Source organism: Solanum lycopersicum, chromosome 8 (assembly GCF_036512215.1).
Source record: "Solanum lycopersicum chromosome 8, SLM_r2.1".
Taxonomy (NCBI): Eukaryota; Viridiplantae; Streptophyta; class Magnoliopsida; order Solanales; family Solanaceae; genus Solanum; species Solanum lycopersicum.
In genome coordinates this window covers 66,917,394-66,937,911 of record NC_090807.1, presented here as the reverse complement: position 1 = coordinate 66,937,911, position 20,518 = coordinate 66,917,394, and the positions used below count along the sequence as shown (strand labels likewise).

Here is a 20,518-nt window from a genome sequence, read left to right as displayed (position 1 = left end):
GTATAATGAGTTTAAGTTTTATGTACCGACTAATATTTATACGATCATGTCACTTGTAAGGCAATTGAAATTCAATCTTTCACTTGAGATTTTTTCGCATTCTAATGTTCAATTTTGATGGTGACAATCTGATGAGCTAGGCCCAACTTTGTTTCACTTGTTGGTCCAATTTATTGTACAACTTCAACACCAAATACGTAATGTGTTAGGTAATAAACACCCTCATTTTTATAAAATAATCAGCCCTGCAGCTTTGTCTTATTTGTTGAAAGACTTCAGATTTTATTACTATAATTATATGATTTTCATGTATGAAAACACTAAATAAAACAAGTCGGATTATTAATTTACTAGACATATTATTTATCTAAAAGAAGTGTTCTTGCTAACTTAACCAATTTGTCTTACACTAACTAGAGTTGCGGTAGAGTGATAATTAAGTATTTTTTCATTTTTAATCAAAGATTTCAAGCTTGAGTTCTCGTGAGTACTAAACCGTTTTTGTTAAAAAATACTAAAACTTTTTAGTGTAAATCCAAATTTAGTTAGATGTACCGAATATTGAGTGGAAAATTCAAAAAAAAATAAAAATCTAATTTGGTTTCCATTGAAACAAACAAATAAAGTTATCTCCAAAAATTGAACTAAGCTACTAAAGTATATTCTTGATATCACTAAATATAACAACATCATAATCTTTTAATTTCCACTATATAAACTTGAACAAAATCACTCAAATCTCTCAAACAATTAAACCATGAAGAAATCATATTATTATTTCAACATCCTTTTTATTATCATACTCACTTCTTTTTTTCTCGTAGCCAATTCTAAAACCCTAAACCCTAAAAAACCCTGTAAACGACTCGTTCTTTATTACCACGACATCCTTTTCAACGTAACAAATGCTTCAAACGCTACATCTGCAAATGTCACAAACCCTCTTAATAACGTCCTAGGAGATTTCAATTTTGGTATGTTAGTAGTTTTCGACGATCCAATAACAATAGATCAAAATTTGATGTCAACACCTATTGCGCGAGCACAATGATTTTATTTATATAACATGAAAAGTAAGTATAATGCATGGTTTGCATATACTTTGGTTTTTAATTCAAGTGAATATTATGGTACATTAAATATTATGGGGGCAGATATTATTGATCAAAAAACTAGAGATCTTAGTATTGTTGGAGGGACAGGAAATTTTTTTATGGCTAGAGGTGTTGTAACATTTAGTACTGATGCTGTTGAAGGATTGGGGTATTTTCGTCTTAAAATGGATATTAAGTTGTATGAATGCTATTAGATAGATTTTATTAAGAATATTATAACTTCTTGGGATATAATTGTTACGAGGATAATCGTAATTTTGATCCCTCGATTATTGATAAATTCTAAGTTTGGTCTTTAATCGTAATATTTGATTAAGAATGTCTGTAATAATTAAAAGCAGAAAAATGTGATATTAAATTAAGGCAACTTTCTACGTCGAGTCAATTAAAAAAAGACTTATTTCACAGAATTTTAAAAGTGAAATATTAAAAATGCCCTTATTATTTAGAATCTGAATAAACATCTAAAAAAAAGACTTATTTCACAAGATTTTAAAAATAAAATATAAAAAATACCCTTATAATTTAGAATCCGAATAATCATCTAAATATGTGAATGTGCATATTTCAACAGAAAAGTATGCTACTTTTTTAATAAGAATAAATACACAAATATTAATCATTATCTAATTGTTACAATGTATGTCTAATTTCCAAGCATTGAATCATCCTTTAGGTTCTTTAAGTTGCCCACAAATTTTGAGGTTAATTCATTATTTAATAATCGAAAAAAGATTTTTTTTTTAAAAAAAAATGTCTCTAAAACGGTGTGAAAACGAATAAAATACTTTCAGTTAATAATTTGATTAATTTTAAAATATTGTTATTACTGATAATTTGGTCCAAAACTGCTTCTATCGCTAATGAGTTTGATAAAATAATATCCTTAAATTATAAAATTTAAGTTAATTTTTGTTTTTTTTTTCCCAAAAATATCTTCAATTAACTCTAGGAGAAATGGTTGGTGAAATTGACAAAACACAAGTTGGCGGGCTCACCTAATTATACTTTCTCTATACACTTTTATTTGTTATATTATATTTTTTAAAAGTTAATTTGATTAATTTTTAAAGTTAAATTAAATTATATTTATTTGATAATTTAAATAAAAAATTTAGATATTCAAAAACTATACAAAGAGTACTATAAATTGCAATTTTTTTGCATATCAATATGATTAAAAATACATCATAAAATATTAATCAAAGTTTTTATTGTTTAACTCTATAAAAGAAAATCATGACAAATAAAAACGAAGGAAATAGTTTTTATAATTAGGTTATGACCCCATAATTGATACTATTAGAATATGATTTTATACATTGATGATATAAAGAATTTTTTTTATATTATCAGTCCATTAGAGATTTTTTTTCTTTTGAATTTCATGAGTCTAAACGAGTTTCAACAGTCTAAACGAGTTTCACTTTGACCTAAATATTTTTCCTAAGTTTTAAAAATATTTTAAATTATTAATAATTGTGACTTATAGTACATCTCATGCAATTTTTTTTAAATATGTAAATTCTATTTTTCTTTTAAAATAATAATTTCATGCCTAAATTCCAATCAAAATTTTAAAAATTGTGACTCTAAATATTCTACGATGTCAAATAAATTAAAATAAAGTAAATATTTAATACATCATTTGATTATTATTGATGCATGAACTTAAACTAGAATATTTTTTTAATTTCAAATCAAACAGTGAATAAAAATTGATGTATGTTAGACTTTAGACATCATAACCAAACAAAAATTACTGTTTTTTAACAAAGCGTGCAACTTAAATAAATTATAATTATATGTATATATCAGAAAATCAAATTAAATATGCAGTTATATTCAGAGAACAGTTAGAATTAAGAACAAAAAAGAATTTAAAAAAAGGATGAAATTAGATTCTTGTAGATCCTCTATGCATTTCTCTATAACAACACAATCAAATCTCTCAATAACAGACATTATTCATATAAATATTTTTTTAATTGGTATAGCAAAATGTTATATCATTGATAGAAAAGATCTGAGTGTAATCGTTTATCATAATAATTTAAAAGATATTTATATTATCCCTACATTCTCTGTCACATTCTCTACCCTTATAATTAAAAGCGAAGTTTTTAAAAAAAATTGGTTCAAGTATCACTATCACCAAGAAATAACAAAAAAAAAAAAAACTATATAAAGAGTTGAGATTAAAAAAACAATTCACACCAAAACAATAACAAAATGTCATCCAAAATATCAAATTCCATAGCTATTTCATTTTTCCTTGTCCTTATAATAAACTTGTCTATAGTTGAATCATCGAATAAAATTCGCGCACATCGACCTTGTAAAACCCTAATTTTTTACTTCCATGACATATTATACAATGGTGAAAATGGCAAAAATGCAACATCAGCTATTGTTGGAGCTCCATCATGGGGAAATCTTACAAAATTGGCTGGACAAAATCATTTTGGAGATTTAATTGTATTTGATGATCCAATTACTTTGGATAATAATATTCATTCAAATCCAATTGGTAGAGCACAAGGTTTTTATTTTTATGATAAAAAAGAAATATTTACTTCATGGTTAGGGTTTTCATTTGTTTTTAATTCAACTCAACATAAAGGGAGTATTAATTTTGCTGGAGCTGATCCAATTATGAATAAAACTAGAGATATTTCTGTTATTGGTGGAACTGGTGATTTCTTCATGACTAGAGGAATTGCTACTCTCATGACTGATTCCGTTGAAGGTGAAGTTTATTTTCGATTACAAGTCGATATTAAACTTTACGAGTGCTGGTAATAATTTTAGACATTACGTTATTTTTGTTGTTGTTATATTTTTTTTTGTGTGTGTGTTGAAAGATGTATTATTGGTTAAAGATTCGAAGAATCCTATCTAATATATGAAGTTTTATTTTTGATAAAATCATTTGGTATCTGAAATTTATCGTCAGACTAGTCGTTTGATTCACACATATCACAACATAAATTTCATTGAAGGGTGAAGTTTATTTTTTATTACGCGTCAATATTAATTTACAAGTAATGTTGTTGTTGTTATGGGAAGGCGGAGGGGTTCATTGATTGTTTTTTTTCTTCTTGAACTATATATTGTTGATTAAAAATTCGAAGAATCTTATCTACTATATGAAGGTTTTATTTAATATAATTATTTTGTATATGAAATTTATTGATTGATTGGCTGGTTCATTAGGTTATATTTTGTATATGAAGATTTCATGTAAGGCTGTTTAAAATCGAATTGAAACCGATAAGTCGAAGCGATGAAAAAGTTATTGGTTTATAGTCTTGAGTTATTGGTTTAGTGGTTTTGATATTTTTGTTAACGGATTATCGGTTCTTAACGGTTTAAAGTTTTTTTCTTAACGGATTTAACCGATAATCTGATAGTAAATTAAATATTTAAATTTATACCATTTTGTATATATTTCCTACTTTTATTTTTTGTTGTCTCAAACACTTGATTATTCTACAATGTAAAAGTGTTTGTTTTTGAGCAAGATGTAACTTGTGAACTCAAGTGCATGGTTTATTTGGTTTGTCACCTTGTTTCTAAGTGATTTTTAATATTTTTTCTTTTGGGTCACCGATAACAATCAAAAATCGATAAACCAATAACCGATAAGCCAATATCTTAATGGTTTTATAATGGTTAGCATCACTACAAACTGATAATCAATAAGTCAACCCGATAAAATTCAAAATCAAACCGAACCGGTCAATACACAACCCTAATTTCATGTATTCACAATGACTTTGATTATTTAAATGATGCCATGTAATAAATTAAAATAAAGTAAATATTTAGTACATCATTTGATTATTGATGCTCTTTTTATAGAATCAAATAGGCCCAAATATTTATTAGAAAGAAATGCAATTTTGATTATTGATGCATGAACTTAAACTCGATTTTTTTATCTTCATTTCAAATAAAACAGTGAAAGAAAATGAAAATTGATGGATGTTAGACTTTAGACATCAACAACCAAACAAATGATACTATTATTATGTCTACACATATTTGTTCACTTATTATTTTTTTACTTCTATATGTATATATATATATATTCAGAAGAAAGCAAGTATGCAGTTATATTCAGAGAATAGTTTGTATACGCAATATTAACTATAAATTAATTTGAAAATCTAGGATATCCCTAACGTACAAAAAATGTCTTCTCTAAATATTTTGACTAAATTTTTCATGAGTGGATCTGTCTTACATCACAATCTACTTCTTTATAAACTGATAGTTTGAATTTTTTTGGGATTAATAAACGAACGATTTTTTTTCATGAGCTAATTTATCACCTTTAAGAGTAATCTATGATGTCACATAAATTCGATAATTTGTAATCACTGTAATCTCTATCACAATCTTATTCTCCAGGTGAACACTAAGTGGAAACCGCACTAGACAAACCCCTATATAACAAGCTCGACTCAAAAGACATTAAAAAAAGTCAATCCCGGCTCATCCATAAAATTTTACTAAGTTCAAATTCTGAATATATATATATATATATATATATATATATATATATATATGTTAGTTATTACCTACCAAGAAAAGATTCTACTGACTTAGACTTGAAGATAGGGAAAAGAACAATATCTATACGTTTTAATTTGTCTTAGTTTTTACGTCATAGCTTGGACCAGAGGCTGACCACCCCATAGGGTAGGGTTCGCATGTACGTGCACTCGTTAATTTTAGAAAGAAATTATATATATATATGTATATCTATTTTGAGAAACTGATATAAATTACGTGTACTCATAAGGAGTATAAGTGTGTTATTGTGGTAATAATTTTAAAAGATACGTTATTATTATTGTCGTTATTGTTATTGTAATATTCATTATTTTTTATGAATGTATGTGGTGGGAGGAGGAGGGCTTTGTTGATTGATTGATTGTTTTTTTTTTTTTGTGTTATATATTGTTGGTTTAAGATTTAAGGAATCCTATCTAATATATGAAGTTTTATATTGATATAATCATTTTGCATCTGAATTTATTGTTTGATTGGCAGTTTGGAGATTATTTTTAATTACGCATTGATAATAAATTGTACAACGCTATAATAATTTTAGATATTATTATTGTTGTTGTTGTTGTTATTGTTATTGATAATAATTTTAGATAGTATTTATTTTTTTGGTGTGAAATTGTGTGGTGGTGGGAAGGAGGAGGGGTTTATTGACTGTTTCTTTCCTTTTGTAGAAGCGTATATTGTTGATTAAAGATTTGAAGAATTCTATCTAATATATGATATTTTATTTAGATATGAAGTTTATCGATCTGACTAATTGATCAGATTATATTTTTATAGAATAAGTTTCATTGAAGGGGAGTGTGATTCTTATCGATGATGTTCTTTTTAGATAAAATCTCATATTTTTAATTAAGAGCGAAAGAATCTAAATCATTCTATCGAATTTCTCAGAATAATTATAAACTTAGGTAAGTATTGTTCAATTTTAACGCTTCATATCTTTTTGGATTTTTTTTTACCTCATCCAAGCTTAGACTTTTGGTGTAATAAAATAAGTCATATCCTTCCTAGTTGGTATACATTGTGATTTATCTAATTATATTTCAGCCTTTCAACGATTTTTATTTATATGAATATTATTTAAATTGATATAATTACTCACTATATTTAGTTATTAATGTCGACCATCTTTCAAAAATATACTGAATAAATTTTTTGTATTCTTTCCAAATCTCACTGAATATATTATCATTTATTATAGTCATTAGTTTTTAGTTCAACATTGTTGGTTAATCAGAAAAATAAACCTAGATTACGTAGGTCGAATCTTTCAGAAAAAAGGTTGGTATTTTATATAATTATATCAGTAGTTTTTAACGTTTTCATTATAGACTTTTTTGTTCCTACTGTCTGGTCAACTATTTTTTTATTGAGTTAATAATTAGGGAATCTAATTTAATTAATTAGTTATAGTAATTTCTTCTCCTAATCAATCTAATGAATTAGAAGGATCTGAATTTTAACTTTTTATGAATTTAAAAATATTAAAAAATACACATATTATATCTAAACTTAACATGTATAAATTTCTTAAAATATATACATTATTTATATATAAAAAAATATTAAAATTAATTAATTAAATTCATATCTGAACTTCTACTTTCATCGTTAAATGAAAGAGCGGTAAGTTGTGACCAAAGAATCTTGAGTTTGGTAGATTCTTCTTCCACATGATACATAATAACATGAGTCATTGTCATATAATTAAACCTATTGTTTATATCCACTATAGTTATTAAATTTTAACTAAACATGTGTTAGCTGAAGGTAGGTTCAACAAATGAATACAAAACTCAAATATTAGAACTAATTAAATATACGTCGTTAATTAATTAATCCAATAGATTTATGATGATACATCACTATCCTAGCTAATATTTAGGTACTTATTATTTTAATTCTTCATCAAAAAAAAAATAAAAAAAATAGTACTACTATATAAAGTGACAATGTAACCAATCCATCCCATCACTTGAAATACACAAAATGTATTCCCTTAAGTCATTATTCACAATTTTATTCTTTCCATTTCTTCTTCTCTCCATTTCTGCTCATAGCTACACTCATCGCGCTCGTGCTCCTTGTAAAGAAATGATATTTTTCTTTCACGACATAGTTTATAATGGTGAAAATTATAAAAACGCGACTTCAGCTATAGTCGGTGCGCCTGAATGGGGCAATAGGACCATAATGTCAAGCCCTAACAACTTTGGGGACATGATTGTATTTGATGACCCTATTACCCTTGATAATAATTTACATTCACCACCAATTGGAAGGGCACAAGGGATGTATTTTTATGATCAAAAAGATACTTTTAGTTCTTGGCTTGGTTTTTCATTTGTGTTTAATAATACTGATTATAAAGGGAGTTTAAATTTTGCTGGACATGATCCATTGATGAATAAGACTAGGGATATTTCAGTAATTGGTGGTACTGGTGATTTTTTCATGACCAGAGGAATTGCAACATTGAGTACTGATGCATTTGAAGGAAGTGTCTATTTTCGACTTCGCGTTCATGTTAAGTTATACGAGTGTTGGAAATTACTGTGATGCAACTCTTCTCTGGATACCTGAATATAGCGAAAGCTTAGTGCATTGGACTGTCCTTCTTTTTGGCCTGATTGGCCTTTTCATGTTGATTTTCTTGACTTCTCTTTGTTGTTGTTTTTTTTAATTTGTGTGGTTATTGATTTTGTTTCATCCTTCAGTTTATTTTCTTTATGGAGGTTTCAATTTATAATAAGTTTTTAGAGTGCATATAATATATGAAATCTTTGGGAGCCAATTAATTAATTTGTACTTTGCCTACCTAATACATCAATAGGCTTACATTGAAGCCCAATTCCCAATCTCTTAAAACTCAACTAATGGCTGGCCCATAGTTTCTCAAATATTTAGTCAAAGTTACAAATAAAAGGAAAAATATGTGCTAACACTAAGCTGTTTTGAGTATGATCAGAGGGAGTTGCTCGAATAGTAAGCATTCCTTACTTTCAATTCGAAGGTTGCGAGTTTGAGTTACCAACTGGAGCAAAAGGGGTGGGCCCTCCTAAGGAGAGCAAAGAAAAAGATATCGAGAGCTAGTAGAGATTAAATAATTCAGAATTTTTTCAATCCCTTAATCACTAAGTTAAACCTTTCACTTGTGTCAAGAGATTTCAATATTTATATGTATATATTTACAAACTAAATTATCGCTTGACGCCCTCGGTTAAGGGTGGGTCTGCTGTATAAATTTTAATTTAATCAGATTTCAATATAGAAATCGGTGACTAAAAAAACAAAGATATTATATGCAACGGTTTAACTGGCGTGCCTTTTTGATGAGCTTAGCTTATCCAGAATTGTGATTTTGTTCTGTGACTGTCCACTCTTCTTTCTTCTTCTCTTATCTTTCTCAAAGATCAATTTTTTCTGCTCCTAAAATTTCAAGAATGCGAAGCCTAGTGCTCTCTTGTGAGAGCAGCAGCTTTCTGTTTAAACCCTCTTTTGCTTTATCTAATTTTTCCCCTGTTAATCCCTCTCTAACTGCAATCTCCAGGTAAAAAAATTGTTTCTTTACTCTTTTCTTGAGCATCAACTGTTTCAATTTCACCTAAAGTTTGCTTTTTTATCATCTGGGGTTGTTTTTTTTATCTTCTTCTTATTTGTTGTTAGCTGGTAGAATGTAGTCCACACATTTTTTGATAATGTAAATACTAGTACAACATCTGGATACATGATATGTAAATCCAAGTTTTAAACTTTATGGGTTCGGAATTTCAATATTTTTTTCATGTAAATGCTCTCAGTTGAACATGTAGAATTGTGCAAATCCACCTCATCTTAAATTTTAGGTACTCAACATTTCAGGTTCTGGAATTGTGAAAATAAAGATTCACCATGTTTGTTTTATTTGCTATACTCACTGACCCTCCATTGTCCATTCCAATTCATATGAGTTTGTTGACTTGATACGGAGTTTAAGAACAAAAATGTTTTTGATACTTGTGTTCTAAAATAAGTCATAGATATTTATGTGGCTATAAGCCATTTCACTCGGGGTAAAAATGGATACTTTAAAGTTAAATTGTTACTAAAAAAGAAAGTAAGTCGTATAAATTGAGAGAAGGAGTATAGTACAATGATGACATGATCAATTGAACTTGAATGAAGAAATGAGGATTCATATATTCGACTCATATATGTTTGCGACTGAGGTGTAGTAATAGTGGTAGATGATGATGTTGTTCTTTTTCCTGATTGTGTTGTCTGCAGGTTTTCTAGGCGGCATTCTCTTTGCAAACAACATGGATGGTCTGAGGACTTCCCCAAGGTTTTTGCTTTTCTTCAATTTGAATTGTTTGTACTTCATTCTGTAAAAAAAAAATGTTTGTTAAGTGAATTTTTTCGGAGTAAGGGGTGAAAAAAAAATAATGTAAGCTTTTCGACAAGAATTGTGATATACTAAGTACATAAATTATTCCTGGAAAGCATTTCATAAGCCAAATTCTGCTTCTTCCTATTAACTCATGGTTTTTAGACCAAATTTAATGCCCCTACTACTTTAACAATCATATTTGTATCAAATTCAGTGAGTTATAAATCAGATCCTTTCTACTAGCTCCTTGCGAATACTCAGTTTATTCTTGTAGTATAAGAGAGCTTTTTTATGCATTGGTCATTTGATTATCTCGAACTTAAAGCTTTAAGTCTCACTGTGAATATATATGATCCCACATTCTGGATTCTCTCAGGTGGTCAGGACTAGGAATTACAAAAGATGCCACATGACAAGGTCGGCTTATTGTGACGAAGAATGCAGTATAACAAACAAAACAGCATTGTCGAAGAGGAAAAATCAAAGCACTTCTGTTCTTCAAGTGTTAGACATGCCAGAGAACAATTATCTGAAATCCATTGTCCTTTCTGGGCTTTTCACTCTTTTGTTCACTCAACAAGCAAGTGCTGCTTCAGAGGTTGCTACTGGTTTGCAGTCGTTTCCTTTCTTCGGGGACCTCGGAGATTTAAGCACAGGTTTTGCTTCAGTTAGGAAAATCTCTCAGCAGCTTCCATTTCTAAAAAATCTCTCTGTTGTTTTGCCTTGTCTGAAAAAGAAAATAATAGAAAAAACAAAATTACAATGCCAAGGATAATAGCTCAGTACTTTTAGCTAGTACATGGCAATCATTTCATGCATCATCTGCCGACATTTGTATCTTGCTTTACTCTCCTTCAAGGAACACATAGCACAAATTTTCATCTGTATTGTTTTTTTTTTTCTCCTCATACTATACTTTATTTGAGATTGTGAAGGATAAGTGTTTCACCAGAGAGTAATTAAACCTCCTTTTCCTTCATTTTTCGCAGGCGTTCTTGTTGATATTCTTTTCTGAGCTTGGGGACAAAACCTTCTTTATTGCTGTAAGGGGATTTATCATTTAAAAGCTATATAAAGATGATACATTACTGTCTGAATGAAATGATGATAGAAATGATTCTTTCATGTGCCTCATCGAAGAGAAACTCCGTCTAATTTGTTATGTTACCATTTGGTCAACAGAAACTTTTCTTTCTTATAAGTACTCATTATACTTCCATAACTAATTTGGATTCTCATTTGATATGAGCAGGCTCTTTTAGCAGCTAGGAATTCAGCCGTTGTCACTTTCCTTGGGACTTTTGGCGCACTTGGGTATGTTATCTTTCAGCATTCAATATTCACTATGTCCTCTGAACTTCTGTATCTGATACACGTGAACACAATGTTTCCTTTTCAAGAGCTAACATATATTCCTGACTAGTTCTTATAACATTTGGTTCTCGTGTTAAAATTAAGAGATTGAAGAACTCAATAAGGTCAATGCAACTTTTCAAATATCGTGGAAGATGTTTTATTCAGAAATTTGTTCTCTTTATGTTAATTCTATCTGTGTCATTTGCAGGGTAATGACAATCATATCCGTTGTTCTCGGACGAACTTTCCACTATGTCGATGATGTTCTTCCTTTCAGGTTCTTTAACCTTTTTAGTTTTGGCATAATTATGCATCTCAAGTATGTAGAAACTCCGTCTACTAAAAAAGCAGATTGTAAAAAATTATTTCCAACAATTCATAGAAGGAGGATCCTATCTAATATTCCTACATCACGTCCATTTCATTTCTTAGATCTTACTTTTCAGAAAATCGAAGAGCCTAACATGCTCTACTCTTTACTATAATTTTGTAGTGTGCTTCGGATCATTTAACTAGTTCTTCTAAATGCAATTTAATTTGCCATGTTTTTCTGGGTTAATGCGCCTACAAACTCTCTAACCTTAAAATATTGTTATTGTTGTTTCGATTAGAAATTTGAGCAAACAGGATATTACAAATTATTTCAGAAGTTGGGTAATATGTACCAAAACTAGTATATATCAATATTGTAAATATAGAATGTGAAATGATGTGTTAAAGGCTCATGATGGTTGCTGTAAATTATGTTCAAATTGCTTGTCTTGGGTTTCATCCACTGACCTGGTTCCCACATTTCTGTGCGAGAATATGTTTGCCCTTCTTTAATTTTTATCCGAATTAATATGTTTCCTGGTGTATTAACTTCTTACATGTTAAAAATCTCCTGCTCTTTATCTCAATCTACAAACCATCTTTTCGTCTGTCACTCTTGGAGTAAGGAAAAAAAAACACGTAGCTGTGATCTTGATCATTTTTCTTTACATTGGGAAGTGTAGTAACCTGCATGGTAATTTAGATGGATCACTTCATTTTATCAAATTGACTTCAATAGCATCTTCCAATTCTTTAAATAACAGATATATCACGAGCGGTTCATCTGTTATATCCTGATGCAGCTTCGTAAATGCAGGTTAGGTGGAAATGATTTGCCAGTGGATGATATTGCTGCCGTTTGCCTTCTGGTAACACATGATCCTAATATTTAATTCATGATATGACTTGCACCCACGTGTCATGTGAAGTTGACATGTCTGGATATATTCAATTTTGTCACAGGTGTATTTTGGAGTGTCAACCTTGCTTGATGCCTCCTCTAGCGATGGTATGAAAGCGGAAGAGGAACAGAAAGAGGTAAGCCTATCAGCATCCCTTCTACTATTAAGTATTTTTCTTTTTTTCGAGATGACAAGTAGAATTACTGCAAAAAAAATGGGGTTAGGGTACGGGGAATACGGGAGGGAATTAAAAGGTGGGAAGAACCCTCATAAACAAGGTAAAAGTTTAGGTAGTTAACCAACTAAGCTACTTAGATTCCCCTACTAACGTTTCATTATCAGACGTCTATTGAAAGTTGATACGTTTGGGGCATCAGCAAATGAGCATATCCTAATTGCGGATCTCTTTGCTTTGACACCAGGCCGAGCTGGCTGTTTCAGAATTTTCGGGAAATGGTGCTGGACTATTGTCTGCTGCAAGCACCATAGTTAGTACATTCGCATTGGTATTTGTTGCTGAATGGGGTGACAAATCATTTTTTTCTACAATAGGTTAGTAATACAAAGTTTGATGCAGAAACTTATGTTTTTACCATTTGTTCATCTTATAAATCAACTTGTACAAGAGTCTATTCTTTTCGAAACAGCCAGACATTATGCAATCTGAAAACATTACGGAAGCTGAATAAGAAAATATTTTTGAATGAATTTCAATCTCTGTTGGATGAATTTATCTACGAGTCCTAGACTTGATTATTAACTTCAAGTACACTATCTACTTTCAGCTCTTGCTGCTGCATCTTCACCTCTTGGAGTCATTGGAGGGGCATTAGCTGGCCACGGAGCTGCAACTTTGGTAAATGCAGACCGTTAACTAAAACATTTCTTTTTACAGGTGTCATGTACAATCTGCAACGCGACTTCTTTTATAAATATTAGCAACTAGAAGGAAAATTTCATCAAGAAATGCAAAATAGTTTTTAAAAGAAAGGCCTTTAACTTGAAACCTTCAGTACATTACAAAGTTCTACTTTTTTATAGACGTAAGAATAACATGTGTGGTTTATATAAACCATGACGACATAGATATATCAGTGCATTAGTTCTTTTTCTTGCTTTCTGTGTTGGCGTCCAATACGCATAAAAATTTGATTGGTAGTGAAATTTTCTTTGCAGTTGGCTGTTCTTGGAGGTTCTTTACTGGGGACATTCTTGTCTGAGAAGGTAAGATTACTCTATCTGAATAACTAAAGAGGCAGACATTTATATGATCATCAGAATCTTCTGCTCGAAACAAATTTATCGTGTAGTTTTCTTCTACGGAACCACTATGACAAGAAAATGTTCTTTTTTTTAATCTCTAAGTAGAAAAAGTTCATACTTTTTAGCAGTAAAGTACACACTGGCATAACATCTCTTCATTTCTTTCAAGTTGTTGGAACGGAAAAGGGTCAAAAATGCTCTTGAGCTATTAGAAGTAGAATAAAGTACCCTTCATTTGGTTTGGGTCCAAAAATGCCCTTGAACTATTAGAAACATGACAAAAATACCCTTGTCATTCGCTAATTGGTCCAATTATGCCCGTTATTAGGATATGGCTCATATGGGCATAATTGGGCAGGTTTGCTACCAACGAGGGCATTTTTATCCCATTTCTACTACTTCAGGGGTGTTCTTGGACCAAAAACCAAACAGACGATACTTTTGTTCTATTTATAATAGTTTAGGGGCATTTTTCACCCTTCTCCGTACCTAAGACTACTCTTATACCTCTGTTTAGACTCAACAGAGTTCATATAATATATTATAATGAGTTGCTTATGGAATACTAAACTACATAATGAATAAAACAGAAACTGTATTTTTTAATCATCCTTTTACCTACCTTCATTAGTTAATTTTTTTCTAGTTGACTGAAGAAGTCATCTGGAAAACTCAAATAATGCTTTGTCAAGACTTTGGACTAGTTCATATCTTGTTAAACATGAAGAATGCCTTCCTTTTAGCAACCTGTCATGTCGCGTTTATACTATTTATCATCGCTCTAAAAAGGAAAATGACTTCCGCTCATAAGTCAGGGAAGTTGTTAGTTAATGTTCCTCTTTTGAGGGTCGGTAACAAAATACGAGAAAATGATTTTCTTATGGAGAATTTTTTTTTCTCGGAAATGACTTCTGTCGTATCAAATGCACTTAAAGTTTCTTTTGATGTTTATTTGCACATTTTATAAGTGAACAAAATCTCTTATTTTCAGGTTATTGCCTACATAGGTGGTGCTCTCTTCCTAGTATTTGCAGCAGTAACAGTAATAGAGATAGTGAGTTAAAACAACCATTATTTCATTTTTTTTGTTTTTTTCTAGCAAAATTGTACTTTTTTCATATACATTAGTAGTAATTTATGTTACATAGTTGGATTCGGAATTTAAAATTTATGAGTTGGTCGATAATAATTGGATTCATAATTACGTTATAGATTCATCTTTTGCTACAAGTATTCTTCATATTGAACCTTATAGTAACTTAAAAAAAATAGAGTAATATCTAACCTTATATTGTGTATATATGTTAAATTGATAGGGAATATTATATGCAATATATCATTTAATTGCTAGGGATCTTTTACATCCATTGAATGTGCACATTTGTCAAAGATGGAAATCATGGTTTAGACTTTAGAGTTAAAAGAAGATTTCAGAACCCCAATACTTTTTAAGTCTTTTTGATCCATTAAAAAAACATGTTTGTTTTTCCCAATATAATATGCCTTTAGACATAACCCAAAAGTCATTTTTTCCTATATAATTAAAAAATAAAATATATAATATATAGTTGTAGATTGAAATAATTAATATAAGCATAATAACTACCCCCACCATGGATGGACATATATAGATATACTTTGCAAAATTCAATTGCACTCACTATGACAATAGTTGTATACTTAGTATCAATTAAATCAAAGGGCGGTCTGATACGATATTATTATTTTATTCTAATAGTTGATTGATGTAAATTTTGTTTACCAACATGCTTTTATATCAATCAAGATAAAAATATAATCTGATTCAATATTATTATTTTGTTCTGGTTGTTGATCAAGATAGTTCCCATAAATGTATATTAGTCAAATCGATAATAAATCTCAAATATAATCCCCCTACCCCAAATTTAAAAAATTAAAGATAAATCGATAGTCCCAAAAAATAAGTCATTTGTCAAACAAGTAATAGTAATACAGTACAAACACAGATTTGTTGATAATATTAGTTAATTAAATATGCATTAAATAATTGTTTTAGAAGATCTGGTGAACTCAGACCTATACAAACTAATTTTGAATCAAACTATGCAATTCATTTATTGTCAAAGTTTGCCACATAGTCAGAAGAAAAATATCTTGTTATCGAACATATCTCTCTTGAATAAATTTTACATGACGTAAATTCAAATTAGCTGAAACGTCATATATAAATAAGAATGAAAATTTTATTAAATAAAAATAATGTACCACTTAAGCTCATATGCATCTCGTTTATTATCAACAAATTATATTATATATAAATTCAATATATTCTTTTAACTTTTTATATTATTTCTTTAGTAAAAATTTCGACTTTTATCGCTACATTCACAAAAGTGATAGGTAGAAAAACACGTGCATTGTTTTAGCATGGAATCTTAAGAAGGCATATTCTTATTTGAAATCGAATATAAAATATTAGTATATAGTATTACAGTAAAAAGGCATAAAAGGAAGCTGTCCAATTATCATCCTAGATTTGGAAAAAAGGCAAATCAAAGGTTTTTTTTTTTTTTTTTTACAAAAGAAGAGAATAGACAACATTTAAAAAAATTAAATTAAATTTTTTTTAAAAATAATGCCCACAGTATTATTTGTATTATTTATATACACTAAAAACACAGAATATATTCTTAGCTGTTTCCCACTCCTTTCATGACCAAACCTTCTTCCTTAATTAAACGTTTTTAATCAAAATAGTCTCTTTCGTTTAAATATGCTTTAATTTAACTTAACATATAAAATAATTTTTAAAAAATGACTTTTCACTTCTAAAGAACACCAAAAAATTAAACTGTGGATGTTATTGCTAATTTATCGCTATTTTGCTTGTGACTAACAAAAATGTCAGCTAAATAAAATTAGGGATGAATTTTGTTATTTAGCTATAAAATTTAGCCATTTTTAAATTCAGTTTTTCTAGTAATGACTTTATAGACTTTAATTAAAGATTTCATGGTTATAAATTTAGTATGTACTTTTACTTATCGATTTTGAATTGTATATGTCTGTTAAGAAATAATAATTAATATAAATATTTTATATAAAAGTTTTGGAACTAAATTTTCATTTTATATAATAATATTTTACTATAACAATCGAAAAAAATATTTGGAATAAATATCATTATTATAGAAGAGTTTGACTATATTAATATTGTTTCAAAATGAAGGGCAAAAGAATTGGCTAAAAAGATGTTTAATAATTTTGCTTAAAGTATGGGTATGGTATGGCCAGGGAAGGAAAGGAATACTGAAAATGTGCCAACATTTGGTGGTACATATGTGAAGGGCATAAAAGAATAAAATTGAAGGGATGGTCTATATTTTAATAATATATTTAACGTAATTTTATAAGTGATCTTTGCGAGATGGTTTTTAATAGATTTTTGATTCAAAAAACAGATATTTTTCAATACAGAATTACAAGAATAACATCATATTCATATTTCTATGAGACGAAATTAAAACTCTTATTTTTCTGTTGGATAATAGTTCTAGTAAGTCTTGAATGAGCTTGTTGAAAGCTTGATGCAAATAAAAGAATTTTTATTCTACATCCAATCTATATATTATATTCCCATTTAATTTTGGTCAATGAATAAATGAAATTTTGACGAATAACTCAATAATATATCTAAGTACAAAATAAATGAGACAACATGCAGTAATACTCACAAAAGAATAATAGACTATATGATATACTAAATATCACTTTATCAGTCGCACATAAAATTTGACCCGACTATTAATTAGTCTTCTACCTTAATAATCAATCTCTTTTTTCGGCCTACCTCCACCTTTCATTAGATTTTATTACAATAACGTCTTCTCCCACTTTCTTACGTGGTCACCCTCAAAAGTTTAATGTAAATAAACAAATTTTAATTATATGTCCGATTATATATTCTCATTTAATTCTGATCATTGAATAAATGAAAATTTGACGAATAACTCAATAAATTAAAATAGTTAGATATGTAGTAATACACGAGGAATAAATAAGAAACTATTTGACTATACGAAATATCACTCTATCTCTCGCACATAAAACACAATTAGGCTATTAACCAACTTTATATCTAAATACTCAGCCTCCAAACTTTCAAATTTTAGGATCAAAGTCTTGCCTTTTGACTTTCCTGTGTTCTTTGTTCGATTTATCTCTACCTTTCACTAAATCTTATTACAATAACGTCTTCTCACACCTTACATCACACACATTCTTTCACATATTTAAATCATCTCAATTTTATTTTTCTTATATAAATAAAAAAAATTACAATCAATTCAAAATAATTCAACTTTTTTTTTTTATGATTTATTCTTTTCCAAGATTCTGCATGGATCGATTATCTACATTTTTACAAAAACGAATTTGCACCACTCTTTTTTCAAAGGGTTCCTTTTTACCCACGTTCTTCTCTTTTTAATTTAGAAAATAATATTAAATCGTTTTTTTTTTCTTTCAAATTTGTAAAAAAAGTGTTTTAGGAAAAGGATGGATCTTTGGATATTTTCATGGCATATTTCTATTTATTTTCTTTTTAAAGAAGATTGACATGTTGTTTCTATGCCCTCCATAAGTTTTTGATACTAAAAGAAAAAAGTCAAAAAGTCAATATTGTAATAAAAATCAGAATAACACCCCAGTTCAATCTTAAAAAAATAATTAGAAGAATATATATAATATTTTTACAACAAATTATATTATGTTACTAGGTAAGCATGTAATATAAAATTAAAATAAAAAAATTAATTATAAATAGATAATGCGAGTAAGTATTTATCTTAAAATTTAAATCATAACAACTCTATACAATAACATAATTCTTTATAAAAAAACATGTTTCTGTTGGAATCAATTTTTTTAATTATATTTATAACAATTTCTTATTTGTAACAACAGTATTTATTTTTATATATTTGTAAGTAATCATTCTAAGAAAAACTTATCATTACCATTACTAAAGGATACAACGTTAAATTATAGTCATAGTTTTATTTCATCAAATTTAAAAGAATATAACTTTCAATTCTTAAATCTATGGTGTCTTAATGTCGGAATAAAGCACAATTATAATTTTATCAAAATTAGGATAAAGTTTATTCGTATTGAATATATGCTTTAACTCAATATATGCATGTCATATGTATAAATTTATATATATTTTAATCAATTTTAATTGATTAAAATATATTTTATTTTATTAAATCATATTAATTTAATATAAACACCGATGCAATAAGTTTTATACTTGTGGTAACATTTTACGGTTAAGAGTTATACTATACACAAAATTACTCAGACACCTAAATATATAAGTTTTATACTTGTGTTAACATTTTACAGTTAAGAGTTATACTATACACAAAATTACTCATACACCTAAATATATTTCATAGTTAAATTCAGAAACTTATAAACTTTACCATAGTCAACATTAAAATATTTTATATAATGTGGGGTCCAGTGATGTGTCATAATTGAACTATGTGGGCCCAAAAAAGTAAAAATAAATAAAGGGAGGGGCACCATGAACGGTGTCGAGATGCTGCTGACTAATTAAATTAAAATAGAAGAAGAAACAAGAAAATGTCTTAACATTATTAAAAACATTATTGTTCTTTTTTCTTTGTACGATAAAAATAAATTAGTCCACTTGCCCTTTCCTTTCATCGAAGGAAACAACACCTAACATTTCGATTCGGAAAAAGGTATATATTTAATCGATCGATCAATTAAAATAATTATATTTGTGTTAGAAGTTTTACTTTCTTATATCTATTCGTATATTTTATTATTAAGGTAAAATTATAGATCGTGATATTTTAGATATTAAAATTTTGTGAAATTTTACTAGATGCATTGAATTTGAGTTGAGACTTTACAAATTATGTTCATTTGGAGACTACTCAACACTAAACCCTAAATTATGCCTATATAAATGGTACTAAATTCTCTTAAAAGACATCTCAAAAATTACATAAAAAGATCAAGATTTCAAATACTACACAAATTAATGGATTATTCATATAGAGATCAAATTAAATCATCTTAGTTCGAGAAATACGTCAGTAACAGCCCTCGAATCATGGATAAATCTAGGAGAAATACATCACTAACAACCCTCGAATCATGGATAAATCTAGGAGATATACGTCACTAACGATCCTCGGATCATGGATAAATTGTAGGAGAGTAGAATCAAGGATCAACAGATTGTACCTGTAATCTCTTTGATTAATAAAATTTATGTTTCTTAATATTTTATTTAATATGATCTATTATTTTTCCATATATTTAAAATTTGTTGTTAACATATATATCTCAAAATATGTATTTAATAAATTTATTAAAGCATGATTTAAGATTATTCTTTTACGTAAATTTTATGAAAAAATTATAAGATGGTGTTTTACTTAACTGTGTCACTCACTAGAAGTTTCTAACAATATATATATATTTAGAAAAAACATTATCGTTTTATTTTCGTATCATATTTGTGCTTCTTTTGCTGACAAATATTTTTCATATTGCACTTCAATTATATATTGTTTACGTATTAGCTTACGTAA

General features: G+C 28.4%; 3 protein-coding genes and 1 pseudogene across 4 annotated transcripts; all 4 read left to right on the top strand.

Annotated features, from left to right (window-relative positions):
• The first annotated feature begins 504 nt into the window (after positions 1–504).
• Positions 505–1,479, top strand: LOC112941990 (dirigent protein 5-like; annotated as a pseudogene).
• A 1,838-nt stretch (positions 1,480–3,317) lies between these two features.
• On the top strand, positions 3,318–4,043 carry LOC101267917 (dirigent protein-like). The gene has a single exon (XM_004245505.3). The coding sequence runs from the start codon at positions 3,348–3,350 to the stop codon at positions 3,915–3,917; it is 570 nt and encodes a 189-aa protein (XP_004245553.1). The 5' UTR covers positions 3,318–3,347; the 3' UTR covers positions 3,918–4,043.
• Positions 4,044–7,649: 3,606 nt separating this feature from the next.
• LOC101268210 (dirigent protein-like) lies at positions 7,650–8,493 on the top strand. Its single transcript, XM_004245506.4, has one exon. It carries the CDS (start codon positions 7,689–7,691, stop codon positions 8,256–8,258), a length of 570 nt encoding a protein of 189 aa, XP_004245554.1. The 5' UTR covers positions 7,650–7,688; the 3' UTR covers positions 8,259–8,493.
• A 307-nt stretch (positions 8,494–8,800) lies between these two features.
• Positions 8,801–15,128, top strand: LOC101268494 (protein PAM71, chloroplastic). Of its 2 annotated transcripts, none has more exons than XM_004245507.3 (12): positions 8,801–9,249; positions 9,966–10,023; positions 10,445–10,735; positions 11,058–11,111; positions 11,321–11,382; positions 11,633–11,701; positions 12,554–12,605; positions 12,700–12,774; positions 13,061–13,190; positions 13,424–13,494; positions 13,815–13,862; positions 14,893–15,128. In XM_004245507.3, the coding sequence occupies exons 1-12, from the start codon at positions 9,143–9,145 to the stop codon at positions 14,962–14,964; spliced, it is 1,089 nt and encodes a 362-aa protein (XP_004245555.1). In that variant the 5' UTR covers positions 8,801–9,142; the 3' UTR covers positions 14,965–15,128. The 2 variants fall into 2 exon arrangements, 1 of the variants encoding a protein (XP_004245555.1); XR_003247733.2 differs by having other exon boundaries at positions 8,805–9,249; positions 13,424–13,533.
• Positions 15,129–20,518: the final 5,390 nt, after the last annotated feature.